Source organism: Peromyscus eremicus, chromosome 8b (genome assembly GCF_949786415.1).
Source record: "Peromyscus eremicus chromosome 8b, PerEre_H2_v1, whole genome shotgun sequence".
Taxonomy (NCBI): domain Eukaryota; kingdom Metazoa; phylum Chordata; class Mammalia; order Rodentia; family Cricetidae; genus Peromyscus; species Peromyscus eremicus.
The window spans coordinates 55472628-55494156 of NC_081424.1; the positions used below are offsets into that span (position 1 = coordinate 55472628).

Genomic DNA, 21529 nt, shown 5'->3' on the forward strand with positions numbered 1-21529 from the left:
TGACCTATTAGCCCTCGACCCCAACGTAAACCACCAGTCAAAACTTTATTTCTTATTAGCTAGAGTTTTACAAAAGTCTTCATGACTCATCCTTCGAGGACCCCAAGAGCAATGATTCAGGATAACGAGATCCCTAACTCCCAACCAGGGCGTAACGGCTAGAATGCAAATAGCTTGGTATGTAGGCTCAGGTCAACAAAAAACAAACAAACAAAGTCTGTGGCTGGAGAGACGGCTCAGAGGTTAAGAATATTGGCTGTTCTTCCAGAAGAGCCGAGTTTGGCTCCCAGCACTCACAGCCCTCTGTAGTTCCAGTTCCAAGAGATCTGCTGCCCTCTTCTGGTCTCCAAGGGAACCAGGCACACACATGGTTTACATTCTTACAAGCAGGTGAACACTCATATAAATAAAATTTTTAAAAAATCTTAAAAAAAAAATGTCAGTAACAGACAGAGTGCAGCCAACCATGCCCACATCTGTCAGTGGCATTCTGCAAGTTCACAGAGGGGACTGTGGACAACAGTTGAGCGTGCACACAGGTATGGAAGTGGTCCAGGCAAGCCAGCAAGCCTGTGATGAGCCTGATACACATGTATACTTTAGACGCCACGCCCAGGAAAAGTGAATGAAGGATTACAGATGTTTTCTGCCACGGACAGCCCTGCTCCCATGGGCTCAGAGGTATCACCCTTAAACCAGGGCATTCACAAGCTGGCTTGCTCATACATTTGTGAATGCATAAGCAGCCTCTATGTTAAATTCAAGGGCGTCACAAAAAGGCACAGAGTCTTGTCAAATGCCAGCATCTCTGAGAGGCAAGCTCCTTCGTGCGCCTCCACCTGTACAGTGCCACTTTTGTGAAGATATTCCTTTTTTTTTTACAGCAGCCAGTGAGCATATGAACCCCTAAAACAGCTTTCATGTTCTCTGGGAATGTCATCATTCCACATCGTTTATTGTATTTACAGAACTTAATGACAGCAGCCCAGAGTTGTTTTTTTTTTTCCTTAAATACCCTTTTTTTTGTCATTTTCAAAGCAGGGAACCTAAGAAGACAGCTTTTTAAACTTTCTGTGGCTGTGTTTACTCCTTAGGAGGATGTAGAGCAAGGTGGGAAAGCTCAGCAGTGTTGGTTTGGCGTGGCAGCTTTGTGAGGCTCACATAAGCAGGTGGGGAAAAGTTCTGCAAATTCTTACCTTGTTCTAAGACTGATTTGCCAGGGCCAGGAGTGCGGATGGGCCACACAGCCACCCACCACCCTCCCAGAGCATTTCTTCGGCTCCACCTGAGGCTTCCCACACTCAAATGCTGATGCTGTGAAAGGATGTGGGAGAAGAAGATCACAGTGAGGCAAATGTATTAGTTCTATCAAACAGTCCTAATAAATTCATGCCCTGTGGCCGGGTGCCAAGTCTGTGACATTCCCAGAGTCATAAGCAACCTTTGGAACAGTTCCCCTGAAAAGTGGTGGCAGACAGCACAGAACCCTATCCTCTGAAGGAGCTATAAACTCTATTTCATTAAATTGGTGTAGCATAGAATTAAAATAAGAGCTTTTCTTGGTGGACTTTGCTAGACCAACATAGTTATCTGTAATATACCTGATATATTATATTTGGAACACCAAGCTTTGCTTGTCAACACCATCTATGTGGCATGCCCAGCCTGCTACCTGCAGCCCACAAGAATCTCAGGACATCTCCAAATGTGACCCAACACATCTGTAGATGACAGCATCCTGTTGCAATGTCAAAATTCCTGAACCATGGAAGATTTCCTGAAGGTCATAGCTCTTATCCCCATTGAAAGACAGGATGGTATTTTTTCCTTGTGAATCTGTGTGAGTTATATGTCTGTGTATATCTGTGTCTGTATGTGTAGACAGCAAGTACACTATCCTCAGTTCAATTTTACCTCCACTGTTCTAGAATATTTTAAGATGTGTTACATTTGTTTATGCTGTAGAACATTTGTTTTAATGATGTAAAGATGTGTTGCATGCTTTTATGTTGCATTTGTTTAACTCTGTGAAGCTGTGTTACTGTGCTTGTCTAAAACACCTGATGGTCTAATAGAGTGCTGAATGGCCAATAGTGAGGCAGGAGAAAGGATAGATGGGGCTGGTAGGCAGAGAGAATAAATAGAAGGAAAAAACTGGGAGAAGAAGAAAGAGCAAGATCAAGGAGCGAGAAAAGAAGGGTCCAGCGACCCAGCCACAGAGCCAGCTACAGAATAAGAGTGAAAGTAAGATTTACAGAAGTAAGAAAAGGAAAAAGTTCAGAGGAAAAAGGTAGACGGGCTCATTTAAGTTAAGAAAAGGTGGCAAGAAATAAGCCAAGCTAAGGCCAGGAATTTATAATTAAGAATAAGCCTCTGTGTGATTTATTGGAAGCTGGGTGGTGGGCTCCCCAAAAGAGCAAAAACAACCAACAAACTTATTTCTGCTGGTTTAAGCACAGACCCAATCCTCCCTCTCCCACCCCACTCTACCCCACCCTGCACATTGCCCCAAACAGCATAGATAACCAACCACTAACAATCAACCCTCATGCCCCCATCTGCTTTTCCTCTGTTAACCTCCTGTATGTGCCCGCTCTCATCACCCAGACTGCCAGTTAACTAGAGAACAGGGTCTGCATCCCACCTTCAGTAACTCCCGCTAACAGGGATATAGGGGATATTCAAAAACACTTCTTGGTGGCCTGCAGCCCCAGAGTCTTCAGAAAGGTAACTGTAAGCATTGTTCATAGCATTCCCCAGAAGAAATTTCTCTGTCTTAGTCCACACTCTCGGGTAGCTGGAACCTGAATTTTCCACTTTCTCTTTGCCATGGCCTGTTCTGAGAATCTATGTGGAGAAGGCTTTTCAAAAATAGCAGTGCTGTGATGCGAGCGCCCTCTCTGAAGCTCAGTGACAACCACTGTGTCTTGCACTTTACACACGTGCACACGCTGGTTAGTGTTTGTCAGCTTGACCCAAACTACAGTCACCTGGGGAGAGGGAATCTCAGCTGAGGGATTGCCTCCATCGGAGAAGCCTTTGGACAAGTCTGGGGGGTGGGGTGGGGCATTTCCTTGATTAACGATTGATGTGATAGGGCTCGGCCCACTGTGGGTGGTGCCATCCTCTGGGCAGGTACAAGTAGGATGATCCAATTATCAGGAGCAAGCTGGTAAACAGTGTTCTCCCTCGGTCTCTGCTTCAGTCCCCATCTTCAGATTCCTGCCTTGAGCTCCTGCCTGGCTTCCCTCAGAGATGGACTGTGATGTGAAAGGGTAAGCCAAAAGCATCCCTTTTCTTCGAGTTGCTTTGGGTCATAGTGTTTTATCACAGCAACAGAGAAACTAACTAGAACGGACATTGGTACCAGTGAGTAGGCTATCACTGTGACAGACCTCATTTTGTCATTTTGGGGAGGATTGTGGGAGGATTTTGGAGAGGATTGTGGGAGGATTTTGGAGATTTGTGCTGGCGCTTAAGGAGCTATTCTGTGAGAGCTTAGAAGACAAGAATGTTGAGAAAAATGACGGCCTGGCTTGTGACATTTCAGACGGGAGTTTGAGAGTCCCTCAAAAACATTACTGTCCCTATTTATGTGGTATTAAGAATTAGGAATCTGTGAAGTGAAACCTTTGCTTTGCTAGTATAATTGATGCCAGTCAGCTGGGGCCAAACAACCAGCTGTGGTTAACAACAGACCAGCATCACGGAGCTGGAATCTCCTGGAGACTCTCCCCTCAGGTTAGCACACAGGAGATAACAGGAGTCTGGTGGGGGTGGGGGTGGGGTGGAGCTGCACATCAGGCTGGCAGCGGAACTTGGCAAATCGTGTCTAAGTATCTCCCATGTGGTACTGGTTTTGGAGGCATGGAGGAGTTACAGAGAGCAGCTGAGGCTTGGCATCGTGGGATGTGGCTTTGGGTACCAAGGCCTGTCTCTTGACTCATACTGAGGAAGATCCTCTGGTACCGAAGGCTATTCCAGAGGGGATCAGAGGTGAGAGGATCTGTGAAGCCAGGACACAGAGTCCGGGGTTGGAATGCCATGCCAGGTACCACTTAGAGGCAGCCTGTGCAGGGAAGGAAAAAACAGTGGAGGAGGGAGGTCAAGGGATAGAAACTGAGAGCAAAGACTGAGAGACACCGAGACCCCAGGAACTTCCAGGTAAAGAGGCCACCAAGACAGTTTCTTCAGAATAAACACAAGCCCCCACTAGAGAAAAAGGTCGCCATCCACTTCCCTCTAACTCTGGAGGCCTCAGCGTTATCTTACAGTAACACTGACAAGCAAGCCCTGACCATCACCTTCCCCTCTCCTTCCACTCCCTGTTCCACCCAAAAGCCACCTACATGCTCCTAACTACTGCCCCCAAATACCGGGGACACACCCCGGGAGAGCTTTGCAAGCTAAGTCCCTCCTTCCAGTCCCAGCCACCCCCTCCCCCAGGCTAGCACACTGGGTGAAAGAGGAGTCCACAGTGACAGGTGCTGACTGCAGAGTTGGTACGCACAGAGCGAAGCAGCTTCGCCTGCAGACACATCCCAATCTCAAGAACTTAGGTCAACGCCCCTTTCCCAGGTCCCAGCCTCTTCCTCCCCAAAGGAGTCTCAAATCCCCAAGGATGGGACCCAACGTGCCATCTCTAAGTTGGTGGTTAGTGACTCGAAAATCGGGACGCAGGGAGGAGGAGTGGGGTTAACAGAAAGATCTGCATCCTTTTCCATGAAATTGTAGGAAGATGTCTTGTGGGCTTTCAATATACATATGTGTGTGTGTTCTCCCATCTCTGATGCTGAAGAGGAAAATATCTGTGGTGCTTTGGATGAGAAACGTCCCTCAAGGGCTCATGAATGTGAATACTTGGTCCCCAGGTGATGGACTTGTTTGGATAGGTCAAGGAACTTTTGAGATGCGGAGTCTTGGAGAAGTAAGTACATCACTAGGGGCGGGCCTTGAGAGTTTGTTACCTCATCCAACCTCCAGTTCACTCTGCTTCCTTGGGTGCAGTTGATGTGGTCCCTAAGCCACACTCCTGCCGTCATAATGCAGTCTCTGCCGTTGTGAATGTCTAGTTCCTTGGAACAGTAAGCCCTGAGTGCGTCCTTAAGTTGCTTTGCGACATGGTATTTTATCATAGCAGCAGCAAAATCGCTAATGCACGTCCTAGCCCACAGCACCTCTGAACTTGTTCTGTGTGCATCTCAAGTCAGAGGTGGAAGAGTTCACGGGAAGCCTCCTGGAGCCCATTAGTTCGTTCCCTTCTACACTTGGAGGATTTAGCATTAAGTCTAGTTGATATGGGGCCAGGACAATAATAGGCCAGGTTTGAGATGCTCGTATGAAAGAGGGCTCAGGGTAAGAGGCGGCTTTTTCTTCCTCAGGGACACCTGGCTCAGAGCCTGTCCAGAGTGGGTGGTGGTTTTGTGGTGTAGGACCTCATGAAGAAGATGGCTATTCAGTGTGTTGGAAAGTAGTTTCCTTACAGAAAAAGGAAAGAAGAGAAGAGGGGAGAGAGGAGAGAGGAAGGGAAAGGAAGGGAAAGGAAGGGGAGGCGGAGAAACTTACCACACAATGGGACGTCACAGTAATCGTAAAGTTTTCTGGGGTTCGTTGTATAGCACCAAGGACCATTGACATCGCCATCTGGGTTTCGGCAGTACTGAAAAGAGACAGGCATTTGAGGGGAGTCTCTCCTAGGGTGAAGGGGATCCAGATGCAGAGACCTAAACCTTCTTACAGGATGGAAGGGAGTGTCCCTCTGCTTTCTTCCCTTCTTTCTTTTGGATAAAGTTGGTTTAGGGTGTTTATAAAGGCCCAGTCTCAGACTGTCACTGATCATGTCTCTGCTCAAACCAAGGTCCAGCTAGGAAGCTACTCCCTGAGCCAGATGTGAGAGAGCCAGCCATCAGGGACAGTGGGGCATTACTGGCTGTCTTGTCATTGGTTAGCTCCAATAATCCTGTGCCTCATGAAGCCTTGTTGTTGATTAAAAATGTCTGTACCCTTCATGGGTCAAGACAGAAGGGCAATGCTTTCTCTGATAGTGTGAAACAATAAATACAATGTGGTCTCTGCTCCATGGTTTCTGACTCCTATGACCTATGCTATATCCAGAGGGGCATCAGACACAGCTCCTAAAGCTTTTGTGACTTCCTTGATTGACAAGAGCATCTTTTGTTCTAATGAAGTAACCAAAAAAGCCTCTAGAGGTGCTCGGGATGTGGGGGTGGAGGGGATTCTACAGAACCAACTGTAAGCTAAGCATTGGGACTTCTAGCCATACACTCTGACCCCTGACAGGGGGAAAGGGCCTGATGGTTGCTTTGATCACCAAAGGTCAGTACTGTGAACAACCATGTCAACATAACAAAGCGTCCATTTAAAAAAAAAAAAAGGCACATATTCAAAGAGATTCCCAGGAGTTGTGGGGTTCTGGAGAATGATGTGCCCAGTGAGGTCAAGACTCTTCCTCTCTCCACACCCCTCCCCATGCAGTGTCTACCACACCTCTTCACAGCAGTTTCCCAGGAGCCATGTGATCTGGCTGTTCCCAGACAGTATCAGAACGGAGTCAAACTGTAGGATGCCCAGATGTGGCCTCGGCTTTGTCCTCCCGACCCCCCGACCCCCGACCTACTCCAATTTGGTGTAACCCCAAACTCAATCTGTTCAAAGGTTGGTCAGGAAAATGCAGACAGAACTCGAACCAGGGTGGCTTGCTTACATTCTTTTCGAGACCTGCCCGTGGGTTTGTCTGTGGGGTGAAGATGCTGTGCCTGTGGGGCTCCTGGGCAGCCCATTCCTGGCAGGGAATGCCAGCGGCAGTCACGGCCGTTTTGCCCCGATAGTCTTTACCATTCCCGTTCATGCAGTCTGTAGGAAGGGAAGAGGGAGATTATGTACCCCTGGGTAGTCCAAGCGTGACACAGCATGAGTGTGTTAGTGCTGGCTTGCTCTAATACAGTGGTGTTCAACCTTCCTAAGACTTTAATCCAATTCCTCATGTTATGGTGAGCCCCACCATAAAATTATTTTCATTGCTTCTTCATAACTCATTTTACTACAGTTATGAATCATAATGTAAATATCTGTTTTCTGATGATCTCAGGTGACCCCTGTGAAAGGGTCATTAGATCTTCAAAGGGGTCTGGACCCACAGGTTTGAGAACCGCTGCTCTAATATGTTAGATTGCTCTCCAGTGGCAAACCCAGTGTCTCGGCAAACACTGACATGCTGGCAATGAACAAGACTTGCTACTTAGTTTAAGGGGCTGGAGAGATGGCTCAGGGGTTAAGAGCACTGACTGCTCTTCCAGAGGTCCTGAGTTCAATTCCCAGCAACCACATGGTGGCTCACAACCATCTGTAATGAGATCTGGCGCCCTCTTCTGGCCTGCAGTCATACATGCTGTATACAGAATAAATAAATAAATCTTTAAAAAAAAAAAAAGAAAGGAAGAAAGAAATTGCCGGCGGCGGTGGCACACGCCTTTATTCCCAGCACTTGGGAGGCAGAGCCAGGCGCATCTCTGTGAGTTCAAGATCCAGGACAAGCACCAAAACTACACAGAGAAGCCCTGTCTGGGGCGGGGGGGTGGGATGGGGGGGGAGTTGTCAGAAATGTTTGTAGGCACAGGCTTGGAAACCATCTCAACATTGGTAGGATGTTTTAGAAGAACATAGGAAAGCCCAACTTTACAACAGTATGAATAGTTAGAACACCTGGAGGGCTCACAGAGTGCCTTAGGAAACTGTCCGCCCACCTTATACCAAAGATTGCCTCCCCACCTGCCCTACAATGGAACTGAGGCTCATTCCACACAGCGGACCCTCAGCCCATACTGGTGTCCCACACAATGTGGGAGCATCCACATCAGTAACACTTCCTCCTCTGTGTCGTCCACAGACGTCTGGCCACTGGCTCCTTACCTGGCTCAGGGGTGGCCTGCATGTCTGGAATTTGGGGAACCACGGGTGATTCTGCAGCGCCCCCTCCGGTCTCAGAGCATCTCCTCAGGTTGCAGTATTCCCACCTGACTCTCGGGTCAGTGGTGTAGCACCAAGGGCCCTTGTCGGCATCTGGGTTCCTGCAGTAGTTCATTTCTAAGCCGCTGCAAATCCCAAGACAGTGTGGTCAGCAGTGGTGGAAGAATCTAGGTCCTTCTCAATTACGTTACAACAACAGTGTTAGCAAGGTACCTTTGAAACATCCCATTGAAGATACTAACATGCATAATCACAAATGGTCCTCTTAACCAAAACTGAGATGAAGTAAATATAATGTATTTATATTGTATACATTTATAATATATTTACATTGATGCAATTATATCAATGTAAAATATATAATAATGTACAATATAATATATTTACATTGTATCAATGGAAAAACAGGCATCATAATAATCTCCTTTGACACTCTGCTAAATACTTTTCCCCAATGTAGATCTAGAAATGTAATTTTAGATTAAAAAAAAAACACAAATATATCGATATCTTGCTTTGTTTGGGGTTTGAGTTGGGGACATTGTTTTTCTACACAGCATTTGTTACTCCCGGACCATTCTGGAAAAAGATGCCCTTTATGCACTAAGCTGCTTTGCTGCCTGCCCTGGAGAATCATTTGCCCCTATGAGCCAGAGTTTGTTTCTGGACTGTCCCCATTTCCTTGGCCTGTGTCCCTTCCTGCCAACACCATGACACTACCGTGTCTTGATCACTACGCTTCTGTGGACTTGAGTGTCAACCCTCCAGAGCTGTTCATTTAAACATTATCTTGATGATGCTGAAATGTTGGCCTGTAAATGTTGCCACTTTCTCCAAAAACAGACTGCTAGGATTTGTGGGCTGACTCCAAATCCTGACTTGGTAAGGGACTGATAATCTATTTAATCTTTTGATCGATAAACAGGATCTCTCTCTCTATTGAGCTTTTAATTTCTCCTTAACAATGTTTAAGCTATTCAGTACGCAGTTCTTAGGTATGCTATATTAAAAATTTCGCTAAGTATTTTGTGGTTTTCTTATATAGACCTGCTGCTCTTTGAACATGCAAATCCCTCAGTCATTAGGACTGTCTGCGTTCATTAGTCATGCGCCCTGTGCATAAAGATGGCTGTGCTTCATTTCAAACCCCGAGGTCCTTCCTTTTCTTCTGTCCTTTGCTCTCCTCCTCCCTCCCCTCTGTCCCTTTCTCCTCCTGTCACACCCTTCCTTCTTTCTTTCCTCTTCTCTCACATCCTGTCCCTTCCTTTCTCCTCCATTCTTTATTTCCTTTCTTCCTCCATTCTTCCCTCCCTTTCTTCTTTCCTTCCTAACTTGCTTTTTTCCTTCATTCCCTCTGTCCCCACTTCCTTCGTTCCTTCTTTTTCTCCCTTCTTCACTCTCTCCATTCCTTTCTCCCTCTCTCCCTCCCTTCGTCCCTCCCTCCCTTCTCTGTCCCTCTCTCCCTTCCTTCCTGTCTCCCTCCCTCTCCTCCTCCCTTCCTAACTCCCTTGCTTCTTCCATTGTCTTACTGCCTTCGCTACCAACATTGGTACTCTCTGGCAACGCATCCCCCTTCAGAGCACTGTGCTCTGGGCCTGGTGAGGGGACTAAAAGACATAGAGATGCAGATGCAGCTAGAAAGGTTGGCCTGGAAGCCAAGCACAAAGGCAAACTCCAACTCCACTCCAGTTAGAGTGACATACCCCCGTGCTGAGAGACGACAGCATGATCTTTAGCACAGGTTGGGTGATGGTACTGTTTCTAAGCTTTATGGTGACTTGTTCTCACAAGGTTTCCACCAATGGAACCTTACTACTCCTTGCTTCCACAAAATTTCTCAAGAAAGGGAGCCAGTCAATGGCTTCTCTTCTCTCAGGCTCTTTTTGTGAAAGCCAAGTTCCTGATGTTGTCTGCCCCATGTGCCGGTCTCATAGAAGTTTGGTCCCAAGGAGTTAGCTTAGAGCATGGGTCACTTAAGGGAAACCTAAGTCAGCTATTGGTCCTTTCATGGTTCAAATCAAAGACATACGCATTTGGGAAATTCTCTGGGGTCTTCTGATGCCGGTGCGGGGTCATAGATGCCCAGGACTGGCACTTTTTCCCTGTGATGGTGGTGGACGAGGTACCCCGGTAGCTCTGCCCGTTGCCTTGGTAGCATTCCTGGACCACAGGAGTTTGCTCTGGTAGAAGCAGAAGAAATGGAGCCAAATAAGATGTGGAGCAGACAGACCTGGGCACTGATTTATGACACACGCAGTAAGGCACTGTGGGAATTCCCACTGCTGCTTTTCCATATTAACAGGTAGAGAAACATCAAGGACACTCATGCACACACAATGCACTCACACACACAAGATTTATAGTGTTGTAGAACATATCATAAGAACAAAACAAAACCCTTGGAAGAGGAACAGAAGAGGTCAGAGTACTGTTAACTGGAAATGTCATTGTGTACAAGTTATTTTTATGAATTACTGCCAGGTGTTCATGAGAACAAGAGGACAGACAGGATGCTCCATGATGAGGGCAGCAGGTGGGACCGGGTGAAGGACAGACCTGAAGTGCTTGCATACTTCCCTAGATCCTCTCTTTGCTCATAGCACACTAAAGCCTGGAGCTTCTGGAGTTGGGGTGGAAGGTGGCCCTGCATCAAGGCCACATAAAAAGCTGTTGCTTCTCAAAGATGACCACAGTCAGACACAGTCAGATGGGGATTGTGAAATAGTCTTAGTTAGTTGTTAATGGATTTTTCTGGTGAAGATGACCAATATGTGTGGTGATATTTTATTTGTGCTGAAATGTGATGTTTTATTTGTGTGCTAATAAAGTTTGTCTGGAGATCAGAGGTCATAGCCATAAACAGAAGTCAGGTGGTGGTAGCACATGCCCTTAATCTGATCACATGGCAGGCAGTCTCTGTGTTCAAGGACACAGCCAAGCGTGGTGACACACGCCTTTAATCCCAGTACCAACCATAGAGACCTGGAGGTCTGTATAGACAGGCAGTGGTGAGGAAGTGAGGTGGCTGTGTTAAGAGCCAATGAGAAGGCAGAACAGGAAGGCAATAAAGGCACAGGTTAGACAGGAAGAGGCTCTCTTGGGAAGCGATGGTGAGGTGGTGAGCTAAGATTGGTTGGTGGCTATTGCTCTGATCTCTACGGCTTGCACCCCTGTATTTGGCTCAGTGTTTTCTATTCAATAAGACTGTTTAGAAATTCATCTACAAATATGTGTGGATAAAAAGGAGAACTTCAGCAGAGGTAGAAGCTTCTAAAACTAGTAACAAAATAGAAATTCAAGAGCAAAGTCCACTGCATCGGAGGTGGTGAATTCCTTTAATGGCTTGATCAGCAGGTGAGACAGCTAAGACAGGTGAACTAAAGTGTGACACAAAAAAGAAAAAAGACGGATGGTGGAAATGAAATGGACAGAACAACTACCTTAACGATGGACTTAAAGCCAACCACACACAACCAATATGAGTGCAAGCATTCCAGTCAGAAGGTGAGTAAGTCACACCAACACGAGTGTGGGCAAAAGTTTCACACCAGTAAGATAAAATCGGAATGAGGAATATTTTCAGAAGCAAGGGAAGACGTTATACCATAACAAAGGAGACAGTTCATCAAGAAGATAAAGACATTTTCAATGTGTATGTGCCTACCAACAGAGCTTCCCAATACAGAAGGCTAACAGCAACGAAAGAACTATAGACTAATCTATCGTTAAAGTTGGACATGTAAGCAATACAATAGGAATACAGAACCCTAATAAGATTTGTTACGTTGACTTTTAGAAAAAAACAAAAACAACAGAAAGTCAAATTTCCCAGAACTCGGGAAACACTCACCAAGGCTGTGTCCTGAGCCACTAGACAACAACAGATTGAAAACACCGTAATTGAAATCTTACAAGCAGCACTCTGACCCACAGCACCAGATCAAGTGGAGCAAAGGTCCCACACACTGATAAGCCGTGAAGAGGCCACTGGAGCACAAACGTGAACAGAGCAATAGGGCCCTGAGCGAGCTCTCGTGACCCACTCATACCTGAGGAATCGGAAAGTTCTGGCAATGATGCAGAGGAATCACAGGACGGAATGTCACAGTATTCCCACTTCACTTCGCTGTCGGTGGTATAGCACCAGGGAGCAGTCTTTCCATCAGGGTTACGACAGTAGTTTTCTTCCAAATTTCTAGAACAGAAGTATGAGTTTTGCTCTTCAAAGAGTTAAATAAGCAAGGTGTATACATGCTTGTTAGAGGGAGTGCTGCACATGTCTAATACTCTAAAATTACATACTGAATGACTGACAGGTACCAGAATGAAGCTTAAGTCAAGCTTAGGCCTCACATAGGGTGTCATGGACTCTGGCCCAGAAGAATGGATGGCTAAAATCTATTCCTTGTCTTCATGTGAGGGGCTAGGTCTTTAGTTCTCTGTTGGGCACTGTGTTGTATGCTGGAGTATTGAGTATTTTACATACTGTTCTTAGAGTCTCAAACTTACTATCTCTAGAGCCCAAGAATTTGCATTTCTGGGGGCTGGAGAGATGGCTCAGAGGTTAAGAGCACTGACTGCTCTTCCCAAGGTCCTGAGTTCAATTCCCAGCAACCACATGGTAGCTCACAGCCACCTGTAATGAGATCTGGTGCCCTCTTCTGGCCTGCAGACATACATGCAGACAGAACATTGTATACACAACAAATAAATCTTTAAAAAGAAAAAACTTAAAAAAAAGAATTTTCATTTCTGGTAAGTTCCTGATGGTATTGGTGGGGCACACTTTGAGAAAGACTTGGAACAGGAAAAACATTACTGAACGTCAACCTTCCTTGCATGTGACCTGATCAGTCTTCATTTTGAGTTCTTTATAGTACAACCAAGGTGGAGTCAATGGACTTCACAGCCCACAAGGACAGGGTAGGGAAGGAGTTGGGAGGGACATACTTGCAGGGGAAATTTTCTGGTGTCCTGTTGTGCTTCTGAGGAGTCTGCTCACTCCAGCGCTGACAGGTTTTCCCGGACACAGTGACAGCCACGGTCCCTCTGTAGTTCTCTCCTCTTCCCTTCAGACATTGATAGGTTGGACCAGGAGGGGGTGGGGGTGTTGCTTGAAGAGGGGAAAGGATTGGTCATGAATGGTTTTCTATGAAGAACTCACCGACAGATGTTATGGGAGGGGGTGGATGCAAGATGCTCTGCCATGCCCTCTGACTCCCCTCCTGGGATTTTACACTTGGGAACAGCTTAGTGTTTTCAGTTTGGTAGAATCTGTATCTATAAGGCCATTTCATCGGCAGCTTCTCTAAAAGTGGACCCTTGAATCAGATGTTTCTGTCTCTGGTCTTTTGTGTTCATCAAGCATGGCAAGAGTCAGTGTTAAGTCCTCTCTCCCCATCCCCAAGCCCTTACACATGCCAGTGATCCAGGCCCTTTGGTGAAGAACATGTGATTCACTGGGTAAACACAACTGAGCAGTACCCACCTCCCATACAGGCGCACAACTGAGAAAGAGCCCATGGGAAAAGGTAAATGTCTTTGATACGTATGCATCTTAACAATAGAGCTTCAAAATACAGAGGGCAAACAGAAATCCACCATGAAAGCTGGATATGTAACCACCCATAGAATAAAAATACAGAGGAGCAGTACTAGCCACGTATCTTAAAGGAAAAGCGTACAACCAGAAATTAAGATATTGTTGAGAGGACGAAAGAAAGAGAAACTGGCATAAGGAGACAGACTGTCTGAGGAGCTCTGCTACTCAGTGATGGCCAAGCCAAGGAGGGAGGCTGTCCCGGCATTCTTCTCTAGCATTTGCTCATGATTTTTCTACAGTTTCAGACTCTCCATTATTCCCGTTATCCCAGAAGGAGCAGTGTGACGTAGCTTCCCACAGGTGTCACTTTTATGAGCTCTAGTTCCCCTGAGCACCCCCAAGTTAGACGTCTGAAACATCTAGGTTCTCACAGACCCCTGTGCTGACAAAGCAGCAGGTAGAAAAAACAAAACAAAGCTCTGGCTGGTCATGAAGTTCATGAAACAGCTATGATGGCGGACTCCCTTCAGCTCGGGGAAGACTGGAATGGCAGAGGGAGGCATCACCCTGCATTTGAGCGTGATTAGGAAGAAGGGCGCTGACCTGACTAACGCCATTTCTTTTTGTCTCTATTTTTACCTCTTTAACTCTTTCTTGGTTCCGTAGTCACCTTGGATTTGAGGAATGACTGGGCTGATGTATAAAGCTGTGTGTGTGTGTGTGTGTGTGTGTGTGTGTGTGTGTGTGTGTGTGTGTGTGTGAGATGTTCACAGGGGTGCAAGTGGAGGCCAGATGACTTCCCTAACTGTCATTTCCTAGACATTTTCACTTTTTTTTGAGACAGGGCCTTTTACTTGGAAGTACCAAGTAGTCTAGACTGGTCAGCTGGTCAGCAAGACCCAGGGATTGGCTTGTCTATACCTGCCTCTGCCTGCCTCCACCTCCCCAGGACTATGATTATAAACTACTACCACCGTGCTCAGTAGTTGTTGTTTTCATGTGGGTTCTAGAGACTGAACTCAGGCCACCAGGCTTGTGGGGCAAGTACTTTACCTACTGAACGATCTCATCAGCCTCTGGATCATGACAAGAGTGAAATTACCCTTAAGAGACTCTGAACCTCTCGGGACAGATTGTCCCTAAGTAAGGGCAGCTGTACACGATGGTGAGCGTGCATCCCAGAGAACCATCATCTCCTGGGAACCAGACCATTCCTCAAGTGATGATGAAAACAGCTTGTCCAGCAGAAGCCGAGCTGAGATGATAATCAACAGCCCAGTTGTGACCGAGAGCACACGCTCCATCAGCTATATGAACCCCAAGCCCCTCTTCCTTTGTTTCTCCCTTTCTAGAAAGTCTCAGAGCTCCTGTCCACCCCTTACAGAAGAACTGGGCATCGCTGAACCCCTTTATCTGTACTTCTCAATGTGGCCACACGGATGACATCTTTTTCTGCTTATGTGTCTGTCTGTCACCATTCCTGCATTTTTTTTTTGTTTGTTTTTTCGAGACAGGGTTTCTCTGTGTAGCTTTGCTCCTTTCCTGGATCTCGCTCTGTAGACCAGGCTGGCCTCGAACTCAACCAAGATCCACCTGCCTCTACCTCCCGAGTACTGGATTTAAAGGCGTACTCCACCACCGCCCCGGCCATTCCTGCATCTTTAACAGGCGAACTGGAGTGGGTGTTGAGTCCAGTCGGTTAGGGCTGCTAGAGCTGGAGTTTTGTCTTAAAACTGATAATATTCACAAAAGGCAGAAGTCTCTGAGTGAGGAGAAAATCAACAAATGGGTATTCCTATCAGCTACCTAACTAGCTAATAAACCGGATGAAAGGGGACAACAGCATCCTGCAGATCTGTGGGCCACTCCTTAGGACCTGCACTCAGCACCAACACACTTCCAGAACAGGACAGTAGGGGGCGCCCAGTGTATTGGGTATGAACTGAACTTACTGCAGCGGGGGATGTCGCAGTATTCCCAGCGTTTGTTGAGGTCTGTGGTGAAACACCAGGGGCGAGGCTCCCCATCAGGATTACGACAGTAATTCATCTTTAGGTTCTTGCTTGGAAATCTGGGTGGACAAGAAGGATTTTTTTAAATAGTAATAATAAACACTCATGCACGAGAATCTTTGAGAGTGAGCAACCATTTAGCAACCTGCAATTAGAGGAAGGTGGTCCTCTGCTGGCAATCCAGGAAGAAAGGTAGGCTCAGTCTTCCAAGGACTGTATTTCTAGAATTTTCCACGTGCAAGACTTACAGAAGAGGGTGAGAAACTGTATCTTTCTAACCATCCCGAATTTCAAAGTAAGCAAACTCTGGTTATCTAGCTACAAATAACAGCAATCTTCAAAGTGCTCACTATCTGAAGACAGTGATGTAGTGTAGGTGGGAAGTTGATGCCTGGTCCTACTGGTCTACCAGGCTCCCGACCCACTACAGGAAGCTTAGAGAATCCACGGTGAGGGAGCTGTGTTTCTGCAAGCACCTGGTGAGACCTCCTTGGCAGGGACCCAGGGGTTTAACTGGGAGATTGTCTCTGTTCCTGGTTCCTCTCTGAGACTGAGTGCTTAGGACAAAGAAAAAAGCCAGCAATGGTCGATTCATTCCCCCTCTTCTGGTTTTCTACAGGAGACTTGACTTAGAGTCACGCTTTGAGGACAGACACTACCATGCTTGCCTTTGAAAGGCAATGGCAGGAACCATATTTTAAGCTATATAGCATAAGAGATGCAAAAACTCAATGATGTCATCTCCCACAGGACAGCTGTGGCTTAGCCACATTACCTTGAGTCTTAGAGTCCTTATTAACGGTACTGGTGTCATCACAGAGGGAGGGGGACGAGGATGGCATCTGTGGGGAGATGTTTTCCTGTGCAAAATGTGAGCTTGAATCCTTGCAAGCACTTGCTGTGAAAACCACCATTGCTGTCTGGAACAGGGACCCCCCTTGGCACTGTTCTTAAATTCACAGTCAATTTTGAGAACTGAGTCAGTGTAAATACACACAAAATATCAGAGATTTGTAAGACCCTTGCTATTCATTCACCCATAGAGCACAGTCAGAAATTGACACTGTAACTGGTGTGAAAAAGGAAAGGAAGGGAGTGAAGGGGGAATACACAAGCTAAGTGTGTTTCTCAGTTTTAACAGAAACACAAATTGGCTGTGGATTCTGTTATAACCCAAATTCTATTCAGAGGGAATGGGATGCTGCATTTCTAACAAGCACCCATGATGCCCCTGGGCCATGTGATGAGTAGTAAGAACATACACTTCATATGCAGCCTACGAGGGAGGATGCCAGCTTTGGAACTCAAAGCCACCCAGCCTTCCATTCCTGAAGCCAGCAGAAACATCTAAAGAGCAGTGCATGTCTAAAGAGCCTCAGCCTTGGCTGCAAGACTTACTTGGCAGGAATATATCCATGGGTGTGTGGGCTCTGTGAGTCCCAGGCCTGGCACTCAAGTCCAGACATGGTCTTGGAGATTTTTCCCTCATAATTTTCTCCACTGCAGTGCATACATTCCTCTGTACAGCATGGGGAGGGAGGGAGGGAGGGAGGGGAGAGAGAAGGAAGAAACTGAGATGAAGCCCATGAAGCATAGACTGGAATCCCTCTAGAGAGGTCTCCAATGCTCCCAGCCACCCATTCACACCTGACTTCTGTTAACCACTTGGCAGTAGAAGACTCGGAATGTTCTGATGCAGTCAGTGCCCTGTTCGCTTTCTGAGGTGGCATATTTGGGTCTGTGGCCCCTTAACTATGGTGACCATGGTCAAATTCAGAAACTGCCCCACACATCCTTGAACTTGGAGGCACACATGGAGAAGCCACATATTCTCAGAAGCCTGTACAGTCTCCATTTTAATTTTTAAATAGTGGACGTCATCATTTCTAGAATGATCTTTTAAAATTCTGTGAATTTATTCTTATCACTTGATGACTGATAAATATATAGGAACCATCTTGGAATGTTTCTGCTGGACTTTCTGTTTGTCCCCAGTGACCTCACTGGAGGATGCGACTCGCCTCAATCACCCAAGTGTCTGTGTATTGCTGAGAAATGTGACTGATGGGGGTAGGCTGAGTGTTACCATGTTTTTCTTTTTTTGCTCTCTAATTTATTTAAAAACTAAGACTTGGACTTGGACTTGTTAAAATCCCATGTTGAGGAGGAATAACACATAACTGGAATTTTTATGGGGTCATAAAAAACAGCTGTGAAATTGACATAAAAAGCATGTGTTCATGGGATTTAAAGGCCGAATGGCCTGTGACCATCCATATCCAAATACAAGCGCTCCTCTGTCCGTATAGGTAAAGGAATGAGAAATGCGAGTTGGCACCTGAAACATGCCCACATTGCCTCATAGCCCCCACTTGGCTCTTCTTTCTTGCTCTAATAAACACACATAGAAATAGGGAATGAAGACATTTTTCCAGTCTGATGTCTTAATGCTGTGAGCATTGGGCGTTGAAGTTCTCTGTGAATCTGATTAGCCCACTAGAACGCAGGCATGCTGACATAAAAATGGGTGTGTTGCCTAACTTCAAACCCAACAGCAGGATCGCCCACATCAAATCAATACTCTCCTGTGCTCGAACTGCATTGATTTTTGTGGGTTTAATTTCACTATTTAATTCCAACCGTGTTTGGGGTTTCACACTGCCTGTGGGTTTTAACCAAAGAAGTTTGTACCCATGTTTTGGATCTGGCTATACATGTGCACATGTTGCGATAACATTTTAATAAAGATGGCTAAGGTCTGAACTGGGCTTCTTTACAAGAGGTGAGTCCATTACTCCATTCTATGATGTAAAACGTGAATCAGTTTTTAAATGACATCTCTGTATAGCATATGCCAGGTGACAAGCAGGTAGAAGCCACACCTACCTTCACATTCAGGGATGTCACAGTAGTCATATCTCTTGTCTGGGTCCGTCGTGTAGCACCAGGGTCCCCGCTCATCGCTGTCTGGGTTTCTGCAGTAGTTCTCCTCCAGTCCCTCCCTGGGGTGTGTACTGGGGGAATAGCTGGAGGGGTGGGAACGGATTGTGGTGACCGAGTCCCCAAGAACAGCATGTGTGAGCGAGGCAGGAGATGCTATGCTTCCTATCTAGGGCTTCCATTAAGTCATCTAAACGTGTTTTAGCTGTTGGTTGTCACATCTTGATTTCTCTGTGGACTCCTGGGATGACCGGGTCACACGGCTCATCTTACCATCATTGCCCCATGGCCAGCTAACTCTTAGAAGTCTAGTCAAAGCATGTGTACTGAGTAGGCAGTAGAGCACCAAGGCTTCAAATGCCTGCGGAATCCTTAGCTCATTCCAAGCCTGGGCTTTCTCTGGGTGTCTTTCTCCCCATGCATCTATGGCAATGATTATTCTTTTGTTTGTGTGAACTCTGCCCCTGGCATTCCACTGAAACCTCCTTCTACATTCTGTCACTTGCCCTTAGTGAGAAAAAACAAAAAACAAAATAACCTACTAAAAAGGGATCATTACCCCATGTTACTGCTGGGAAAACTGAGTGTGGAGAAATAAGCCAAGCAGATGGTGTCTAGGCTTGACTAACCAGCAAGGGGCAGGTGAAGACTGTGATGTCTATTGCCTGATCACACAGACCAAGTTTTCTTTGATGCAGCCTGGGTGATGGGGTGGGGAGAAAGCTGAACTCATCTTCTGTTCTAGAGAGTTACTGCAAAGATAACTAGATAAAACATGTAAGCACTTGCAGTCTAAGGAAGCAAGCTTGATTTCTGGTTCCTCTGTGTACCTGTTTCGGGGAACTCCTACCTGATTAGAAGCTCATCTGCCTCATAAATGAGCCTGGACTATGGCTATGGCCCCTGGAGTCATAACAGAGAACTTAATGCCACCTAATGCTACACTGGGGGGGCAGGGGACACAAACAGAATGACCTCGAAATAACAAGCAAGCTGCAGACTTTCTGTTTTTCATGTTTTTGTGTTTTTGTTTTTTTGGTTTTTTTTTTTTTTTTTTTTTTTTTTTGGTTTTTCGAGACAGGGTTTCTCTGTGTAGCTTTGCATCTTTCCTGGAACTCACTCTGTAGCCCAGGCTGGCCTCAAACTCATGGAGATCCTCCTGGCTCTGCCTTCCGAGTGCTGGGATTAAAGGCGTGCACCACCACCGCCCCGCTGTTTTTCATGTTTTATGTCCTTGTTGGGTCCTCGTGTTGAGGTGGGCGTGTCATGCAAGCTCTAACTTAATGTCTAACTGAAATACTCTCATCTCTAAACTTCATTTTCTCATACTCGGCCTCTGTGATAGCTGGTTTAATTGTCAACTTGATACGAACTAGATTAACCTGAGAAAAGAGTCTCCAGGAGAAAATCTCTAGATAACTCTGTGTGTGTATGTGTGTGTGTGTGTGTGTGTGTGTGTGTGTGTGTGTGTGAGTGAGGGTATTGTCTTCTTACATTAGTTGATATGGGACAATCCAGCCCACAATGGGCAGTGCCATTCCCTAGGCAGGAGGTCCTGGACGGTATAAGTAGAGAGAGGAAGCTGAGCACCAACAAGCCTGTCTGCATTTATTTCCCTGTTCTTGACTGTGGGTGTGATGTGACTAGCCACCTCAAGCTTTTGCTGCTGTGACTTCCCCATAATGGTGGAATTACTATAATCTGTAATTGTCATCTAAAATAAAACTCCCTCCCCCATGAATTACTTTTTTTGCCACAATATTTTTATCACAACAACAGAATGGAAACTAGGACAGCCTCGAATTCAGTTGTATGCTTCTTTTAACATGCCTCCTCCTATGTCTTGGGACTTCTGGGATATGATAGAACAAGATGAATAGAAAGCAATCTCTTTCTCCTTTGACATTGTGAAGAGTTCAGCTGTTCTGCACCAAACGCTTCTCTATCTGCTCACACTCAACATTCAGGTTTAACTTAGAAACAATGGAATCCTTATAAATACATCCATGAGCACCAGCATGAAAGAGCAGGGTATGGAGAGTGAAAAGAGCTTACTTGGGTACGTGGGGGGATGTGGAGGCCCACTTTTGACAGGTAACACCATTCTTCGTCTTGGACATGGTTCCTCTGTAGCTCTTCCCAATGCCAGTCTTACATTCCGACAAATACACTGAAAGAGACAGTGGTTCCAAGTCCAAACAAACAACCTGGGGACGTGACTGGCACAGTCCCACCACAGGAGAGACCTCTACCCTAGCCTGTCTTCCTCCTCTGAAAGGTGGACCCTGTGAAGGACTGCTGTAAATGCTGTTTGACATTGACCCTGTGATAGTTCTGACCGTTGCCTTGGCACACCTAGAACCTTGGGAAGAGTGTTAATTGAGGAACTGTCTAGATCAGGAAAGACCTCTACCCTAGTGTGTCTTCCTACTATGAAAAGTGGACCTTGTGAAGGACTGCTGTAAATGCTGTTTGACATTGACCCTGTGATAGTTCTGACTGTTGCCTTGGCACACCTAGAACCTTGGGAAGAGTGTTAATTGAGGAATTGTCTAGATCAGGAAAGACCTCTACCCTAGTGTGTCTTTCTCCTCTGAAAGGTGGACCCTATGAAGGACTGCTGTAAATGCTGTTTGACATTGACCCTGTGATAGTTCTGACTGTTGCCTTGACACACCTAGAACCTTCTGGGAAGAGTGTTAATTGAGGAATCATCTAGATCAGATTGGCCTGGGGGTGTGTCTGTGAGAGGATTTCTTTTTTTTTAATAATCTATTTAATTTTATGTGCATTGGTGTGAGTGTGTCAGATCCCCTGGAACTGGAGTTACAGACTGTTGTGAACTGCCATATGGGTGCTGGGAATTGAATTAGGGTCATCTGAAAGAGCAGCCAGTGTTCTTAACCACTGAGCCATCTCTCCAGCCCCATGGGAGGGTTTCTTAATTGAGTTAAATGAGATGGGAAGACCTACCCTGAATGTGAACAGAGTTTGTCCCTGAACTCTGTTAGAGTGAAGAACGCTGGCTGAGCATAAGCAGCGAGTAAGC

General features: G+C 46.2%; 1 protein-coding gene across 3 annotated transcripts in view; it reads right to left on the minus strand.

Moving 5' to 3' along the window:
* Nucleotides 1-21529, minus strand: part of Plg (plasminogen) — a 41343-nt gene that overhangs the window by 10000 nt on the left and 9814 nt on the right. Inside the window, exons 4-15 of one of the 3 annotated variants that reach the window (XM_059272402.1) lie at nucleotides 20536-20650; nucleotides 18427-18566; nucleotides 16939-17059; nucleotides 15481-15599; nucleotides 12937-13099; nucleotides 12059-12181; nucleotides 10016-10216; nucleotides 7930-8111; nucleotides 6725-6873; nucleotides 5562-5659; nucleotides 2629-2633; nucleotides 1197-1308 (exon numbers count right to left, since the gene is read on the minus strand). In XM_059272402.1, coding sequence (XP_059128385.1) covers nucleotides 1197-1308; nucleotides 2629-2633; nucleotides 5562-5659; nucleotides 6725-6873; nucleotides 7930-8111; nucleotides 10016-10216; nucleotides 12059-12181; nucleotides 12937-13099; nucleotides 15481-15599; nucleotides 16939-17059; nucleotides 18427-18566; nucleotides 20536-20650 — 1528 coding nt within the window. Of the gene's footprint in view, nucleotides 1-1196; nucleotides 1315-2628; nucleotides 2634-5561; nucleotides 5660-6724; nucleotides 6874-7929; nucleotides 8112-10015; nucleotides 10217-12035; nucleotides 12182-12936; nucleotides 13100-15480; nucleotides 15600-16938; nucleotides 17060-18426; nucleotides 18567-20535; nucleotides 20651-21529 lie in introns of all 3 variants that reach the window. The other 2 variants (XM_059272404.1, XM_059272403.1) reach the window with 2 other exon arrangements.